A 16622-nucleotide genomic window follows, 5' to 3' on the forward strand; every position below is an offset into this window, starting at 1 on the left:
ACGCACGCACGATAACGAAATCACCAAACGGCTGTTTAATTGTTAATTCGAAAGCGTTACGTTGAATATGTAATATTAACCGAGTACCTGAGAGCAAAAGGAAACGAAGTCGCAATTATACTTATCTTTTCGACTAATTATGCGAGCGGGGGGATACTTATCGCGAATAAGATTACGCATATTAAACGAGCGCATGGCGCTTCGCTCCCTTTGAATTTCACGGCAGACGAGAAAATGTTATCTCATTCCTCTTATTCTATGAGTCGGATGCTGCCTCGGGTATGCTATTAACGATTATGCGCACGGTAGTAGTGTGACTGCTGCTTTTTCCGCGTGCAGAAATGTAGCGATTAATTAAGTTTACGTGACTGACGAAGAGGGTCATTAATACGCGCCGTACGCTGCTACGAAACGTCGTGAGACTTAAAAAGTTTATTTTTCTTTTCTCATTTTTTTTTTTCTACTCCGATCGTAATTCAATTTTGCTTACAATATATTGGTAATGACGATATTAAATTAATAACGAGCGGCTGGGCAGGATCAAGAGAAAGATGTTCGAGAAAAGATAGAAAATGATAGATCCCCGAGTAACACAATATTGTTAGAGCATGATATATTTCAGATGCAATGAGAGTCAAGAATATGCCGCATTACGTGCTGTTAGTAGTAAATTGATAGATGCGCGCAAATGACTAGCTCCTTCACATAAACAAGACATTAACGCGCCAAACAGCTGGATAATGGCTTTCCATCCATCGACCGTTTGCCCGTCGTATCCTCGCGAGTCAAAAAGGAATCTCCAGGAGGGTGAAGAGAGGAAGTTAGTTAATGCGAAAATAACAAATCGGGGGATGAATCATACTCGAGCTGACTGCCCCTGGGCACGTGAGGGTGGAGATATTTCGGACGGTTGAAAGGCGTACCGGTCTATATTCTGTCGGCTTAAATGGATTTCAAGAAGACAACTACAACGCTGTTCGCGCATTTTGTTCATATTAAAAGAAACCGCACGCACGCTATTTTTTAAAGGACCCTAATTACAAATTACGAAAGAAAAAAAAATGATGCGACTTACCAATCTGCATACAGCGGAGTTGTAAAAATCTGCCGGTGGCTGTAACATAAAACGGAACATATTAATGTAGACATGCCATTGTATTAATTAATAAAATTAATAAGAAAAAAAAGAGTCAAAGTTTTTTTTTTTATAAAGATTTTATTTTAAAAAAATGGATGCTTACTTAAAAGTTGCTCCGCCGATGCAAGATGCCCCCCGGGCCTGCTCCTCCTCTCAGATGGGACGTGTCGAGTCATCCTTCCGCGCACAAGTCACTCGCGAACACCCCGACCGTGATTTTACAATTCCCGAAAATTACTGATCACTTTCGCGCGTTATATTTCGGCACTCCCGTAATAAAATAATCGTCAAAAAAACGTCCGGTAACTAGCGGCACTCCCGAAACGACCGACGAACCGGCTGCGGTTCGTTTAATAATTAATGTCGGCGATAACAGCACTGTAATTTCTGTAACAGAAGAAAAATACAAAATGAAAATTAGTGATATGCTATAAATCAAGTCAGTTAAAGAAAAAAAAATTCTATACGCGTTTCTAAACCATTTATCAATTAAATAATAAAATAAAAATTTCCTATCATCGAAGAAGCAATATTTTATTAATTTTATCTAAAGCCGAAATGATCTTTTTTATTTCTTACCTTCGAGTTGCTCCGTCGATGCCTGATGCCTTTCCGAGGCCTCCTCCTCCTCTCAGAGTGTCTGGAATTGGGATGCGGTACTTCAGCTTCTTCTTATCTGAAACAGAAACGGGAAAAACGATTATTAAATGACGATATTTGTCGGTGCGTCTGAATTGCGTGTTCGACCAGCAGCCAGCGTGCTCAATGTTCACGTGAATTACCACGCAATGTTTTGGGTCGCGACCGCTGTTCAATCTCGCCCGCTTCACACCTTTACGCGTCGCATAATGGAATTTATACCGAATTTTTAACTATTCAATACGTCGCTCTGCTCGTTCGATCGGATTGCTCGGAGCTTGGCTTAAAGAGCCAAGTCTACAGCGAGTCTACAACGATTGTTCAACGAGATAGATAACCGCCCGGGTGACGTACGCACGTAAACGAGGATCGTACTTACTTTAAAGGGACGAAAACTGCTTGCCCGTATTCTCCGTGTGAAGAGAAGGGTGAAAGATGCGATTCCTGCCGGGATACGTCTCCGTAGATCGAATAATTATCTGACTTCCGGTGCGACCGCGTGCTCTCTTAACTACGTGCTCTATAGTCTACCTGTGCCGAATGAATGAGGTGGGGGAAGCACGTAGCTCGCGCTCACCGCTAGCCGCCTACCGCTCGCATCCCCACCACCCATCTCCCTACCTACCTACCCCCGCGCTCCCCTTGTACGTCTCACATATGCAGATAAAAATCTTGACGATTTAATTTTCGATTATACATATATTCCATTATTAAAAACGAGATAATAGTTTAGTAATAAATCAGGCGGCATGAGACGTAAGATGTTTTCTCGTTTAGTACCGAACGTAACGCAAACAGAAACGAGTGCATTTTACAGGCGAGCACCTATTATGCAGGTCGCGTTTATTGCGTCATTAACAAATTATATGAGACGGCGATAAGAGACGAAATAAACTTGAGCGTATAAAGAGATTTATGGTACGAACGAGGGCGGCAACGAAAGAATATAAGACGACTCTCTCACGGCTTCTTGTACCGCGGCGTATCACCGATAAGTTTACGGCCTTGTTGACTGCACGCTCTTTTCCGACTGACTTCCGCAATAGAGACGCCACGAGAGACGGACGAGACGTAAACGCCTCACTTATTTCCTGATTCCCGAGCTGTTATCGTGCCGTTTAAGAATTCGCGGTTCTTCCGGTAACGGCGGCGAAGACGCCGCTGCAGCGATACTTGATGGCGGACGATGATTTATTGGCTTAGCTCGTCAGGCCAGATATTCCATTTTCTTGCTCGCGGCCCTGCGGGGAAATCTGAGAGCCACTTTTGCTATCGAGCGTAGTGACCGTAATTTTTCATGGCTGTTTCGACGATCTTTTCATTGGTATACAAGATATTAGACCGGACAATCCGGCCGTATTATCGTTTTTCATGTTGCGCGATATTGCATTTTTTTTTTTTTCTTTCTATGCGTTCGCGAAGATGAGATGTATCTCGGGACGGACACGCTGAAGACGCCGTCGTGATTTCGAATAAAGTTTTAGCTTAAAAAAATATTTATGCAAATTTGCAAATCACCTTTGCGCGAAAACTTAGAATTTATGTAATTATGAATTTACTTTCATGCAAATGCTGTGTTTTACGTCGAACAGTTGTATATAAAGCGGGTATTACGCGCGGGCGTATGGGCGCATTTATATTTTATATAATTACGAAAAGCGAGCGTATATACGTATAATAATTTCCTTTTTTTTTCTTTCTTTCTTTTCGTCTTACAAGTTTAATGAAAGACATCCGTCGAAATCTCGTTTTCAAGAAGGGACCTTTGAGAGCTGCTTACAAGAACATAACAAAGAACAAATGTTTCGCTTAGGGAACGAGTGTACGCTTTAATATTTTTAAAGTACATCGAATCCTTTGGTAGGAATCTTTTCACTAACGAAGCAGCATCAGAGCGATAGGTCGAAGAGCGGAATAAGATGCTCCGGCGAAGAAAGCTTTAACGAAGGTCGGCAGAAATTCGAGGAGGAAAAGAACGAGACGAAAAGACCGATGGGAAGTTCGGGACTATCGAGTTGAGAAAACAAAGGGAGGTTTATTCGTTGCAAATTAATCGGGTTAATTTACGATCTAATGGCACATTGATTAATACAAATGCACTTCGCACAATGATAAATCCTACCTTTATTGCGTCACCTTATTGTTCCGAACTTGAAAACGGAATCTCTGAATGTTCCGCTATAATTTAAGAACGCTCCGTTATCGCTTAATTTTTTTTTTTTTTTTTTTTTTTTACCGCGCAAAAATTTCACTTTCCAGCCTTCGGGAGCCTTCGCGAGTCCTTTGCAAAATGTTTAATTTATTTTCCACGCCAAATAAGAATCATTTCCGATGAAGACTTAATAGGATTATTACAAAAATGTTTTGCGATTAGCAACACAGTTATATCGCGTTACGAATTAAAGCAGCATGAAGAAATAATGGCGCGAACAGAATTATTCATTTATTTAACGACTCCCCGGCAAGTTGATAAATAGCGCTGGAAGATTAATCAGCCATTTCTCACCAATCTTCATTTGGAATAATTATAAATGCAAGATGAGTAATGCCACCCCTTATTCTCCAAAATCCATTTCATACTTTATCGTTCTCTGTAACGTTAAGAGAAGCTTTCGCGCCTTACATTATACAGGCTTTTTCAAAATAAAAACCGAGAGCGGGCACGCAACGTGGGACGTTGCATTCAATGAGCGCTATTCCTCATCGTTTAATGCCGTTTTTTTTTTTCCTTTTTTTTGTTCTTCGTGTCGTATAACGCAGAGGTACAATTTCGGGCTCTGCGGGATCAGCGGAGTCGCTCTAGAAGAAGAATAGCCAATAATACTTTTTCATTAAGCCGCGAGCTAGGATTACCGCGTCTATTGAGACTGGGCACCGAAGCAATCAAATTATATTCCCAGCGCAATCAGCTTTGGGAAAAAGCAGAGAAAAAGCGAGAGAGAGAGGGGGAGGTAGGGAGAAGGGGAGAGGAAAAGTATCGGTGGACAGAGGCGAAAAATGAAAAGGCACGGATACAAACGGGGAAAGAGAACGCGACGGATAAATTCATCAAACTCGCGATATCGCCGCGGTCTTCGAGCGATAGAAGTATTTCAGATGCCGCATGCAAAAATTGTATTTTTCGGTGTATCCTTGCTTCTCGATATTTCCACCGCTTGTTTCAGGAACGATCGCTCGCCCGTTATTTATTTCCACGTGCGTGCTCCTGGCGTCGAAAAGGAAGCGACGCCAGAAGCATCCCCCGTTTGGTTTTTCGGTTGGTTAAATCCCCTTACACGTACGTATCTCGCTTCCATCCGTTAAAACAAATTCACAATTAAGGTTTACCGCGCATGGTCGCAAATAAATTTCACTTCTTCCGGCGCATTTCTATTCTCGGTCGTTCGTTCCGCCGACCCGCGTAGTAATTCTCCGGGGAACCCGAAGATCGGAACTGTAATTATTTTTCTTTCCGCGATACTCCTGTATTTCCTCGCTCAAAGTACATGGCAAAAAGACGCGGTGTCGGTTTATCTCCGCTCGCGGCTTCTTTTTCTTACTCCCGCGGATCTATATAAGACGGACAAATAAAGGTCTATCGAAAGGAAAATAGCGGAGAAGCGCGTACATGTGTAATACACGCCGGTAGCGGCGTGCTCGCGGGTGATCAAGATAAATAGCGCAAATCGGCAAGATTAATGGCTTAAATTGTGAATTTATTTTCTCAGGACAGAAATTCTATTCGGGCGTTATGCGCATCGCGGTTATTTCGTGTAAATGTTTGATCGGACGGAGGTGCAACTTTTACCTCTCCCAGGGCACGGCAGATGTTCCGAGACAAATGGCCTCGAACAAAATTTCCTACGGTTAAAATTAACAACCTGTCAGAGCGCGAAGCCGTATAGTAAGTACGGAAGTGCAAAGCTGGGGCGATGACGCGAAATCTGACTGCGCTTGTCAGCAGCAACGCGTGTCCTTGTCCCCAATTATTTTACGATGTAATAATAAATAATTTTCACTCGTGCAAATGGGAAGATAACTAAGTAAAATCTATATACCGGCGTTATATATATATATTATATGTATATGTATTGCGCACTTCAATTTATTTCAAAGCAGGTAGGTTAGTCGCGCGGGACCTCTCTTTAACATCGTAGGTCTTCGAAGCATTGATTAAGTGTCGCTTTTAGCAACGATGAAAATTCACTTGCGTCGTTGTCGTCGCCGTCGCTGTCGCCGTTCGCCGCTCTGGATTGTCGTGAAATCGCATCATCGAACCAGTAAGCGTGATGTACCAAGTAATTCAGTTACCACGCAGTTGTTCGCCGTGGTACGCGCTCTGCCTCCCTCGCCTCTCCCAGCCCCTTTTGCGTTGCGAACTGCGCTGCTCCCTTTCCGCTTGGTTCTCTTTAGCGCACTCCTAGCGACGCGTGTACTTGTCCATTATAGCTAAAAGCGTAGCACACTCGATTATCACGTCGTCGTGGGTGGCTTAAAACTGGGAACATTACAGACCTTTGACGGCGCTGGGATCTCGTCGGTGGTTTTAAGCGCGGGTGAAATACCGCATGCCGCACGAAATGTCGAAGCGTTCCCACTCGTCCGCGTCAGTTAGATCGAAATAATCACCTCGGAGCGAAGGAAATGGAAAAAAAAAAAGAAAAAAAAAATGCAGAAGAATTATTGGTATTGATTTAGACTTGCGAGGTCGATGCCCGTGTGCGGACGAACTCAGGCGCGCCGGTGAGATTGAGTTACGAAATTCGCGAACAAAACGAGAAAGTGGTAGGGGAGATGCGGGTAAATATTGCAGGGATTTTTGCGCGAACATTTTTTTAGTTCTTACGGACGGAAATTAAAAAAGTTCCATCGCGGAGAGCGGATGAAACTGAATGTACGCGAGTGAACTAAGATTCGCGGGAATGTATAAGATAAGAATGCACGGCGCCGGGAATATTTTATAATTTTATTAATCGATTTCAGCGCCGTCGGATTGCTATTTCTTCCAATACGTTTTTAATTCATCGGAATTGTTGAAAATATGTTTGGATGTAGGCAAAAATTTTTTATAAAGTGCTTTCGCGTTATTCGGCAAGATGTTACTTTTTGTAAAAGATGGGGATTCGGATCCTGCTTATTCTCCAAATACGATCAAAAAGAAAGGAGATCTGCCCTTTCAAAACATTCTTTACACCCTCGGTTCATTAGTGAAAAAGCCAGTCTGCCCCGATTTGAACGAAAGACAACCCTCTGCTGGGGGATGCAGGATCGTATAACGATGTCGTACATTTCAAGATTCTCGCAACGAAGTTTCTGTTTGCTTGGTCATGGGATCTCATGTTGACATAATGTTGTAGAGAAAGATAAGTAATAGTAAATGAAAAGAAGTATAATGAAAATTAATATGCCGAATAATAAATTTTCTGTTATTATCAATAAATATAAGAATTCAAATTATTTGTAACTCAAGTTTACTTCCTTGATTGTTAACGCGTAATTATTTTCACGTAACATTTCTATTTCTTTTTTATTTCAATGTTACGCCTTCTCGCCTAAACGAATCGGTGCAGATGCATTTAAAGATAAAAGTTTTTTTTTTTATTTCAACGTTTTAAAGTTCTATTGTATTGCAGATTTATATTTCACCATGAGCTACAAAGGGATCCCCCCTCTCTCAAAACTATTACGCCCGAGATAGCTTTCAGAAACTTCAAAGGGTTTGAGCCATCGAACTGGCCATTCGCCGTTTTCTTTACCGTGATAAACGCGATTGCCGTTGAACTTCCGAGTGTCTAGCCGATTGTCCGCGTCTGGGTGAAATTGTCGGTGGAACGTCTTAGTCAACTATCGGCTACTCGCGAATTCTACAGAGGCTACCATGCCTGTTCGCAGATAGCAGTGGATAGCGGTGATCGGTGTTCCCGCTGTAGTTTCCACTGTAATCGTGGCTAACGAGCTAGAGCCGTCTTTTCTTCCTCTGTTTCTTACAAAATAAAAAGTTTCCGAGGGAGCTCGTTTGGAGGCATGCTAGCACGGTGATCGCAAGTGCAAGCTCCAAGCCCGATGCCCCTGTGATTCCGTTAATGGGGCCTGCGTGTTCCCGTAGAGCAAAGCTGATCATTTCCCGCCGTCGACAGCTTTAAACGGTTAAACTTAACGATAAAAGCAACGTTTCTAATAAGAAATTGAATAAAACGTAAGTTTTTATATTTTATTTCGCCAGTTAGAACGAGTGCTCGCGCAGTTTAAGAAAAAAAAAAAAAAAAAAAAAAAATTGAAAACGGCGAAACCGGCCGCGCGTTCTTTGGTTTGGCACTTTTAGGCGTGGACGATGCAGGGCCTCTGACCGTCTAGAATCTAGATTATAAATATTGATCCTGAGCGTCCTTCAGTCTCGAGTGCACTTGAGGACTCCCTCTTGTCCGGCATTTCTATACCGAGCTGAGTCGAGGGGGATTCTTCGTGGCAAAATTGAAATCGGAGAGGTTTCTCCTATCCGCTCCACTAGAGGAAGAATCAGAGTCGGGCAAATTAAAAACTTGGGCTATCTAGTTTCAACGAGCCTCTATGCGAACACCGAACAGGCATTCAAGAGAGTTGCATTCAATAACGTATACATAAATGTATAACGAAAGGAGCTCAATTGGAACGTACGCGAACGATAAATATTAGAAGGATGCGAACAAGCCTCGCGTTCAAGTTTAACGTAACGAGTACAGCGGCCCTACGCGGAAGTATCGCTCTCTTGGTGTCGTCGCGAAACATAAAATCTGACTCGGAAAACGCTTAATACCGAGAGAAAGTGAAGATGATGAAGGAGGACCGTCCGTAGAAGTTGCTAATTCCAACAAGGTCGAAGGAGCCGGGCTTAGCCGAAGACCGCCGTTGGGTTTTAGGCTTTTCGTTCCCCTGGCCCGTCTTCGTGCCCTCTAAACCGGTTTAACCGAGCTCTCGTTAACTTCGTTACCGCTAATGCCTGTTGCAATGTGGCTAAGTGGCCATTGCTGCTCGAGGCGTTTCTGCCCGAGGCCTCCGATCCTTTCCCAATTACTTTACCACCGTCAAAGTCGCGATTCCATTAATCAATTAACACGAGTTACAAATTTATCATCAAGGTCGTCTGTATCCGGGAATAATTAAATGCCCGAACTTTAAAATAACTTTTCGTCGTTTCGGAAAATCATAATTCTCGAAGACTCGTAATTACGGCCTTCGCTGGGCGCTCTTAACCGTATTAATTCCAGCCAGTTTACGGAATTACGCGCCCCGGTGATCGTTTCGACTGCTAATAGCGGCGGTAACGACGTGCGTTTCAATTATTCATCGCTAAGTAATTTTTATCAACTTGACGTGCAAACGATATAAAGCGCGGTACAAATGGCCTTTAGATATCGTTTTCCGATACGGCATGGATAGCGAAGCGTCCTTCTGTGTGCGTGCACTTGAGCGCGGCGCTCGTCGATAAGTCTTACGAGCCGTAATCGGCCAAAGGAATGTCCGGTTACGTTTACTTGGAATCGTTAAAGTGGACAGAGACAGCTGAGCCCGGTTGGCTTTGAGGGCATCGCGCAAATTACGGATCTAAGGACGAGCGTCCTAGAAATGCCGCTTTGCGTAAAGCTGAACTGATTGAGTGAGGCGTTTTAGTATGCCATGAGTGCATCGCTCCTCGAAAGCACACTCAAGACCTGAGAAACCGAGAACGTTGAGTCGCGAGAATACCGGTGGGAAATTCTGAAGATGGTACTTCGATTTTCTCTTCATTTGATTCCCTTCACCGTTCTGTTATACAAGCGGGTGCATTATAATTAAGAGTAAATTTACCGTCGTGCGCTTTAATCTCCGCATTTCATCACGCTGCGCTTCGCGCATACTCGGGTTCGAAAAAAAAAAAAAAAGCGTCGTTCAGCACGAATCATTTATCGAGAGGACGAAGCATTATCGCGAAAAGTCATCGATTTTTTTTTTGCGCGCCGCTGAAACGAGAGTCTGATACTAATACACGCAAAGCTCGTAATTTTATTACACCACCGCGTTTTACTCGCCGTGATCACGTTAGCTACTTCGCGGCGATCATCACCAGCTCCGTGAAACTTCTTAATTTAGTGTCGTCTATTTAGGGATTTCTGTTGCAAACTAGTAAAAAAGAAAAAAAAAGAGAGAGAGATAGAGAGAAAAAAAGCGCTCTCGGAGAACACGGTTATTGCACGCGCTAGCGTTATATACATACTCGCGTTCTCTCCCTCTCTGTAGGTGAGAAACTTTTGATTTACGACGCACCGTTCGACCAATACTGCGGCTACGGCGCTCTGCAGCAGCACAGTAGAAAAGTTTCCTGGAGACCAAGAACGCTCTATTAGTACCATTCGTTATTTTGTTTCCTCTCCCGTTCGTGCGCGGGCGGGCCGTATAAGAAAAGCTCGCGAGGGAAGCTTCGCAGTTGCCCGCGCCAGAGACCGTAGGGGGAGGATCCTTGGAAGGATATCCGCCGGCGGTTCCAAGAGACTCGGATAGTTTTTCGTCCCGGAAAACTGGTTATTGATACTGCAGCGCGAACTTGCCCGGAACTTTCCTGCCCGCCGCCGGAGTGCTCGCCGCGAGAAGCAAGCGGCGATAAAAACATATTTGCCCGTGCGCGCGATGTTAACAACCTCCGCCGCTGCTCTCCCGTTTAACGTTTTGTCATTACGTTACGTTGGCCGCCGCGCCCGAAAAGCCCGCTCCGCCTCCTCGACCCGCCGTACGCGATCGCGATTTATCACGCGCCGTTTTCTTAATTATCCGTAAGCGCGCGGCGCTTCACGGAGAATCCTGGCAAGCCGCCAGCTATCGATTTGCCTCTCTCTTCTAGGCGCGGACGTCAGTATATATTTATAATCCAGTTAATCGTGCCGCTCTGTATTTTAAGACGCGTCTGTCGTGAGCAACTGCCTTCACCTCGCCCGGCTTTTCAGCCTCCGTGAATCGCGGAAGCTCCTTCGTGAGAAGCGTTAAGGTTTATAAAGACCAAGCCTCGTCGTTGTATGTTTTAAAAATTGCGTAATCGTCGGAATGAAATATTAATACGTGCCGACCACGTTTTACGTTCACCTACGATCGGGTTAACGATTTGCGTTTCTGTTGCAGCATCAAAGTGCTAACAGAATGGATACGTCAAGAAACCGAATTAGAAGAATGGTCGGCTTTCTCTGGTTCTGTTTCTTCTTCGCGGGAGTTCTGGCTGAGGGCACTCTGGAGAAGCTACATGAAGGTGAGTCATCTCCTCGATGCGCCCCGATTAAATTTTTTAATAAACATGTTTTTATTTTACTATAAAAAAAAAGAAAAAAAAAAAACGTAAAGGAGCACCGATCGCTTTAGCGTCGCAAAGATTACTGCCTCTTCAATTGGGCATCGCGAGTATAATGAATAACGTCGTTATATCGTTACGGTCGTTTAATGTAACGATAGCACTGACAGCACGGCGGTGCTGATGATAAATTTCAATTTAATGTATTGGATATTCCACCTTTGAGGGCTCGTTAGCGTAATAACTGGTTGAAAGAGCGTGACCGGTTTTTCACAATTATATATTTTCCGACAGAGCGCCCCGAGTTCCCTGATAAATGATTGGTATTTATCAACGTTCGGCGTAGCTTAAAGCGCGGCGGGAGGAATCTAAATTAATTATAATGAAGAATCAAGCGAAATGGTACTTGGAACCGTGCGATATTACGGCGGGACAAAGATCCCGGGGATCCGTCGATAAATATTCGCCGTTATACGCGCGGTGCGTTTATCAGAATCGTATTTAAGCTCGGGGAAATGAGGTGCTCGCGGTATAATATTGAGAGCGGGCGGGGAAAAAAACGCCGAAAAACACGTAACGCAACATGTGAGTAACGGCGATCGTCTCGCTGCAACATTACAGTCAGCAGCAAGAATGCAAGAGAAATGAGCGCTCGTCTGTGAGTGATTCTGATGCGGTATCCTATCGATCGCCTGAATTTCCCCGGCCTCGCAACACGAGCGAGCCCAGTTTGTAGAAACGGAGAGATAAACGTCTATCTCGCTGCTGGCCCGAGAATGGGCAGACGTGCCGGCGAGCCAGATAGAGGACGATGAAGGCGAAAACGAGAGGAGATGGATAGACCGTAGGGAGAGATAGGCGACAGAGGGAGAGAGAAAGAGAGAGAGAAAGGACAGGCGAAAAAGGCGAAGAGAGAGAAAAACAATGACACAAAGTGGAGGAGAACGACGGGAAAACGGGAGAGCGAGTCGGCTGCAAAGCGTCCGTTAGAAAGCTACTTTAAGGCATATTCATAATGTAGCCACCTGCTTGCGCGCTGCTCTCTTCTGCTCCGCATTCGCACTCAGCCTCGTTATCCAGATTTTGCACTGCCGCCGCGAGCGAAATGCGAGAAGAGTAACGTTGACGACCGCGAGGGCACCATATGATTTAGCCATAAATTCGATCTGCATAACAAGGCGGAGATTCCCCCTCGCGAATAAAGTCATTCGTATTTCGATGTTAATCACGCCTCGCAACACCGACCGGATCGGTAAACGCGAAGCGGGCGAGCTCGGCCAACGTTTCACCGTATCTCGGGAAAACGCGCTACCGACATCATTTTAACGAGCTATTGGAAATTCCGATCTTTTAGACCATTCGAATCCGACGCGCTTGGACGTTTAATTACATTTACCGTGCCCCGCGAACACTCGCGCGATATAATAATGACGACTCACTCGCGCGGAGAGACCCGCGTTTTGACGCAGCAGCGATCGCGTATATACGTGCCCCTTTTTCCTTTCTTGCATTTCGTTTGTGTTCTTTTCATCCTGTTTAACATGCGTCAGAATCGTGTAAACGTTGAGAGGAAAAATCTATCGCATATTACATTATGTATACTTCAGACGCGGTATCATTTTGAAAATAATTTTCTTTTTCCCTTTTTTTTTTCTTTGCGACAACGCGGAAAAATCTTTTTTAATTTTCAGGAATATTAACGTCGCAGCGATCGATGATTAGGACCCTTCGATGTAACCGAACGGAAGTGCGGAACCGCGTTATAAGCGACCGATGTGCAAACTAAAGTGATTTTACTAAGTTTTCTAGGGAGTTATCTATTGCGGTCGTAGTAGGTAGCGTGGATAAAGTATCTACGCCTTCCGGCCGATAGATCCTCCTTCTCTCGCTTCCTCTTTAGCTCTCTGTTCACGACCGCAGCAGGTTATCCCTCTCCACCTCGTCTCTCTTTCTCTTTCCATCTTTCGGAAACCCAGTAAGCCGCGCTGCAACTTCCAACTGAATAAGCATCACTTCCGCTTCTGACGATGTAGTCTTTGATGTAATACCTACGCCGTCGCCTATTTCTTCTCTGTTTTATATCTTTATCATCTACATTGTTTCGGTGCACCTGTCGTTTATTGATATTTTTATACATTCCCCTTTATTATTTTTTTTTTTTAATAACAAAATCCCTTTTTCCGACGAAGCTTGATTAAGTGATATTAAAAATATACTTATTTTTGTACCGTTTTGTAATAGAAAGAAAGGAAGTTTTTGTATTATTTAAAACTTCAATAATTTTATGGAAATAATTAGAGTTTAAAGAACATCAGACTTAATTTAATATCTACGAAAATTCATTACTACGACCTAATCTCTTCCAGCTGGATTTTAATAAACCTCACCTTGATTACTGTATTACCGCGCTATTTTTTCTCTTGGTAATATTGGGTTAAAGGAGATTAGAGTCAAATTTTATCTATTCTGCGCAAGAATAAAAGTCAGGAAAAAAAAAAAAAATTTAATTTGCAGAACTGGCTTAATTTCACAAAGATTAGATAAATCGGTCGAAATATAAATTCGATTTTTATCTCTACGGCATATCGTACCCGTGTCAAGCAACCGATTGCGTTGTTAGTTGAAAAATTACCGTACAATTTAAGGATTTACTACGTTTTATCGTGCAGAGCTAAATATGCAACGACATGACACAGACATTACTTGTGTGAGGAGTGAAGAATGGCTACAATTATACGTGACAGCGCATAGAGGAACATCGCGATTCATCAAATGGCATTAATCTCTCTCCGTCGTGAGTGAGATAAGACCGTGCGTTTTTTTTTAATGCTCGCGAACACACGTGCGAGACGCACGTCCGGCTGGAGCTTTGTTTCTCTCTCGCGCGTTACGCGAACTCGCCGATCCCGCTTCCGGTTTCCGGCAGACTTCCGCCCTCGTAGCGTTCGTGAAAAATTGCATTCGTCCGCCGACAGCACGACGTACCTCCTCCTGATGATGCGAGACGAATCTCTCTTTTCGTAGAGGTTCTCTGTCTTTCGCAATTTTGTCCAATCTCTGGTGACTCGATGCCAATTCTTTTTCTACATTTTTCTTTTTTGTTTTTTTTTTTTTTTTTTTTTTTTATCGGTTTTCTGCGCGCATGCACATATTTCCTGCGTCAATTCTATCTCCATCATCGGCGTCGTCTTTTCGTAATTCTTTATTCTGTCTCTCTCTGTCTTTTTCTCTTTGTCTCTCGATTTCTCTCTCGCGCTGCGCGCGCTTCCGCTCTTTTTGCTCAACAGGGTTGTTTTCCCCCTCGGGCAAGATCACATCCATCATCCGAGGCAACCAAATCTCGGCATTTGTTGAGGTCTTCATCTCCCGACTCCATGGCCACGGTGGCTCCTTTCAACATCGATGAAGGGGTCGTTCGTGGCGGGTCCGACACGACACCGTTTTATGTTTATTCTCACGTGTCAGCGCTCAATTTCGTGTTATTTGTGATAATCTACGTTTGTCTTTAATGCTATATATTTCACTATTCGTAAAAGGGACGTGCAGATTTCAATATTGTCCGATTACTGACGCGGTCCGCTGACTGTGTATTATCTGCTCGAATTCTCGTTGAGGAATATCGCTCGCGCGTCCCGCCTTTGATTACGTTTTTACCTTCAACGCAGATTAACGCACTGAGAAAGAATTGATACGCCAAATATTACAGCGAATATTATTAAACATATTATATCGAATATTACGTTGCTTTCGCGGCTGGCTCGAACAAGAGTTTCATAACGGCGACGATCTGGGAGCTCGAAAAGTAACGATAAATTTCGTAGTCGCGAAAGAACGCTTAGTTTTATTTCTTTTAAAGAAGTACGCCTCGAGCTCGTTGAATGCATAAAAAAAATGTAAACAGATCGACTCGACGTCGAACGGTCAACGCTTCCGAGAATTTCGCCGAGCTCGGCTGCTTCCGAGAATTCGGTTTAGCTCAGGCGCTTCCGAGAACTCCGTGCGAGAAGGACGGCGTTGGCGATCGGACCTATCGGACCTCTCACTTCTTTTACGCGGTCGTCTCTTTCTATCCAAGGGACGAAATCTCAAACGGTCAGTCTAATTGCGGAGCTTCGAGCGCGATGACGTGTCACCAATCGCTCCGTGATTTCGCGTATTCTCGAACCGCGAGCAGGATACTCCGGCATACGAAAAAGTGTCGAGGACGTCGGCTAGAAAACGAACGATTATTTTCTGTACTCTTTTCGGTGCATTCGTCGTTGTGCGCTTCGTTTTGCGCCTTCGAAAAAGTTGCTCCGGAACGACAAGGTTACGCGGCGCAGCGAACGCAGCGCGCACGGAGCGTCCGACGGGTCCGACGAATATTACTCCGGCCGGCTTCCATTAAAATCATCTTCGGCAAGTTCCGGGCGTTCCGGCAACTGCCGACGTCAGAGCGTCAGGAGATCCGCACCTCGCCCGCCTTCTTCGTCGCGGCAGAGGTTCTCATCCCGCTTCCAGCAAGTGACTTTTTGAGGGAGAAGACAAAGTGCAAGGAGGACATGTCGCATCGCGGCCCGTTTCGTTCGCCGCTTGGAGCAAGCAAGTTCTCGGCATCGTTCTTCCCGCCGACGGGGAATTCACCGAAGGATCGAAAGTAACCTCGCGGACGGTTTCCTGTGCCGGGATCGAGAATGATTCGGTGAAAGTAAGCACCGCTACGAATATCGGGAGTGGAAATTTATGAAACGAATAATCGTTCGTCGCGCTTCCTAATTTAAATCGTGAAAATTCCGTCGCGATAAACCACCGTTATTTTTTTAAACGTTCGTCTCTCGAGTGTCTGTGATTAGTGATAGTGAATATAAAAAAAGCAGAGCAGTGTAATACAGTGTCGAGGGATGTGAAAGTGCTGCAACGCGTTAGGATAATCCAGAAACTGCCACGGAAGGAAGGAAGGAAGGAAGGAAGGACGGACGGACGGACAGACGAACGAATGGAGAATAACCCACCTTAATCTATCCGAAAACTACAAATGTGAGTAAGCCAGCAACACGCCGTCGACGTTGATTATTCAAGTGTAATTATCATAAAGAAATTAAAATCATTAATTAATGTCCGTAAATATAATAACGCGCGCATTGTTTTTTTTTCTAGTACATGCAATATAAATTACATTTAAAAAAATAAAATGCGTTGAAAAAAATCTAATTCACTTGCAAACTCGTCTCAATAAAGCAACTAATTTTGTATATTTAAATCACGTAATGCCGCGACATATCTCGTAATAAAAATATCGCTTTACTAACACAAGAATAAAAAAAAAAAAAAAAAAGAAAAAGAAAAAAAGAATTAAAATGCTATTGCGGTCTAGTATTTAAATCCGCGATGCATGGACAGTTATAATTTCATGGCTGACATAATGAGGGCAAATTCGTCGTCGGGATTCTCATTAGAGATAACCGAGGTGTCCCGGAGATTTGATCGTACGATTTTCTCTTTCTGTTGTATACCAGTGATTGGAAATCGTTCTTGTCGTTAAGCCAAATCGCGTTTCTAGATTGTCTCGTTACCTCGAGCTATTCTGGACATCTCGGC

General features: G+C 44.0%; 1 protein-coding gene across 3 annotated transcripts in view; it reads left to right on the forward strand.

The window, feature by feature from the left end:
* Sema2a (Semaphorin 2a) overlaps nt 1–16622 on the forward strand; it is a 339187-nt gene that overhangs the window by 172950 nt on the left and 149615 nt on the right. For 2 of the 3 annotated variants that reach the window (XM_070665271.1, XM_070665272.1), the window contains one exon: nt 10882–11006. In XM_070665271.1, the coding sequence (XP_070521372.1) occupies nt 10882–11006 (125 nt within the window). Of the gene's footprint in view, nt 1–10881; nt 11007–11037; nt 16062–16622 lie in introns of those variants that run through there. The other variant, XM_070665274.1, reaches the window with a different exon arrangement.

This window comes from Cardiocondyla obscurior, linkage group LG13 (genome assembly GCF_019399895.1).
Source record: "Cardiocondyla obscurior isolate alpha-2009 linkage group LG13, Cobs3.1, whole genome shotgun sequence".
NCBI lineage: Eukaryota > Metazoa > Arthropoda > Insecta > Hymenoptera > Formicidae > Cardiocondyla > Cardiocondyla obscurior.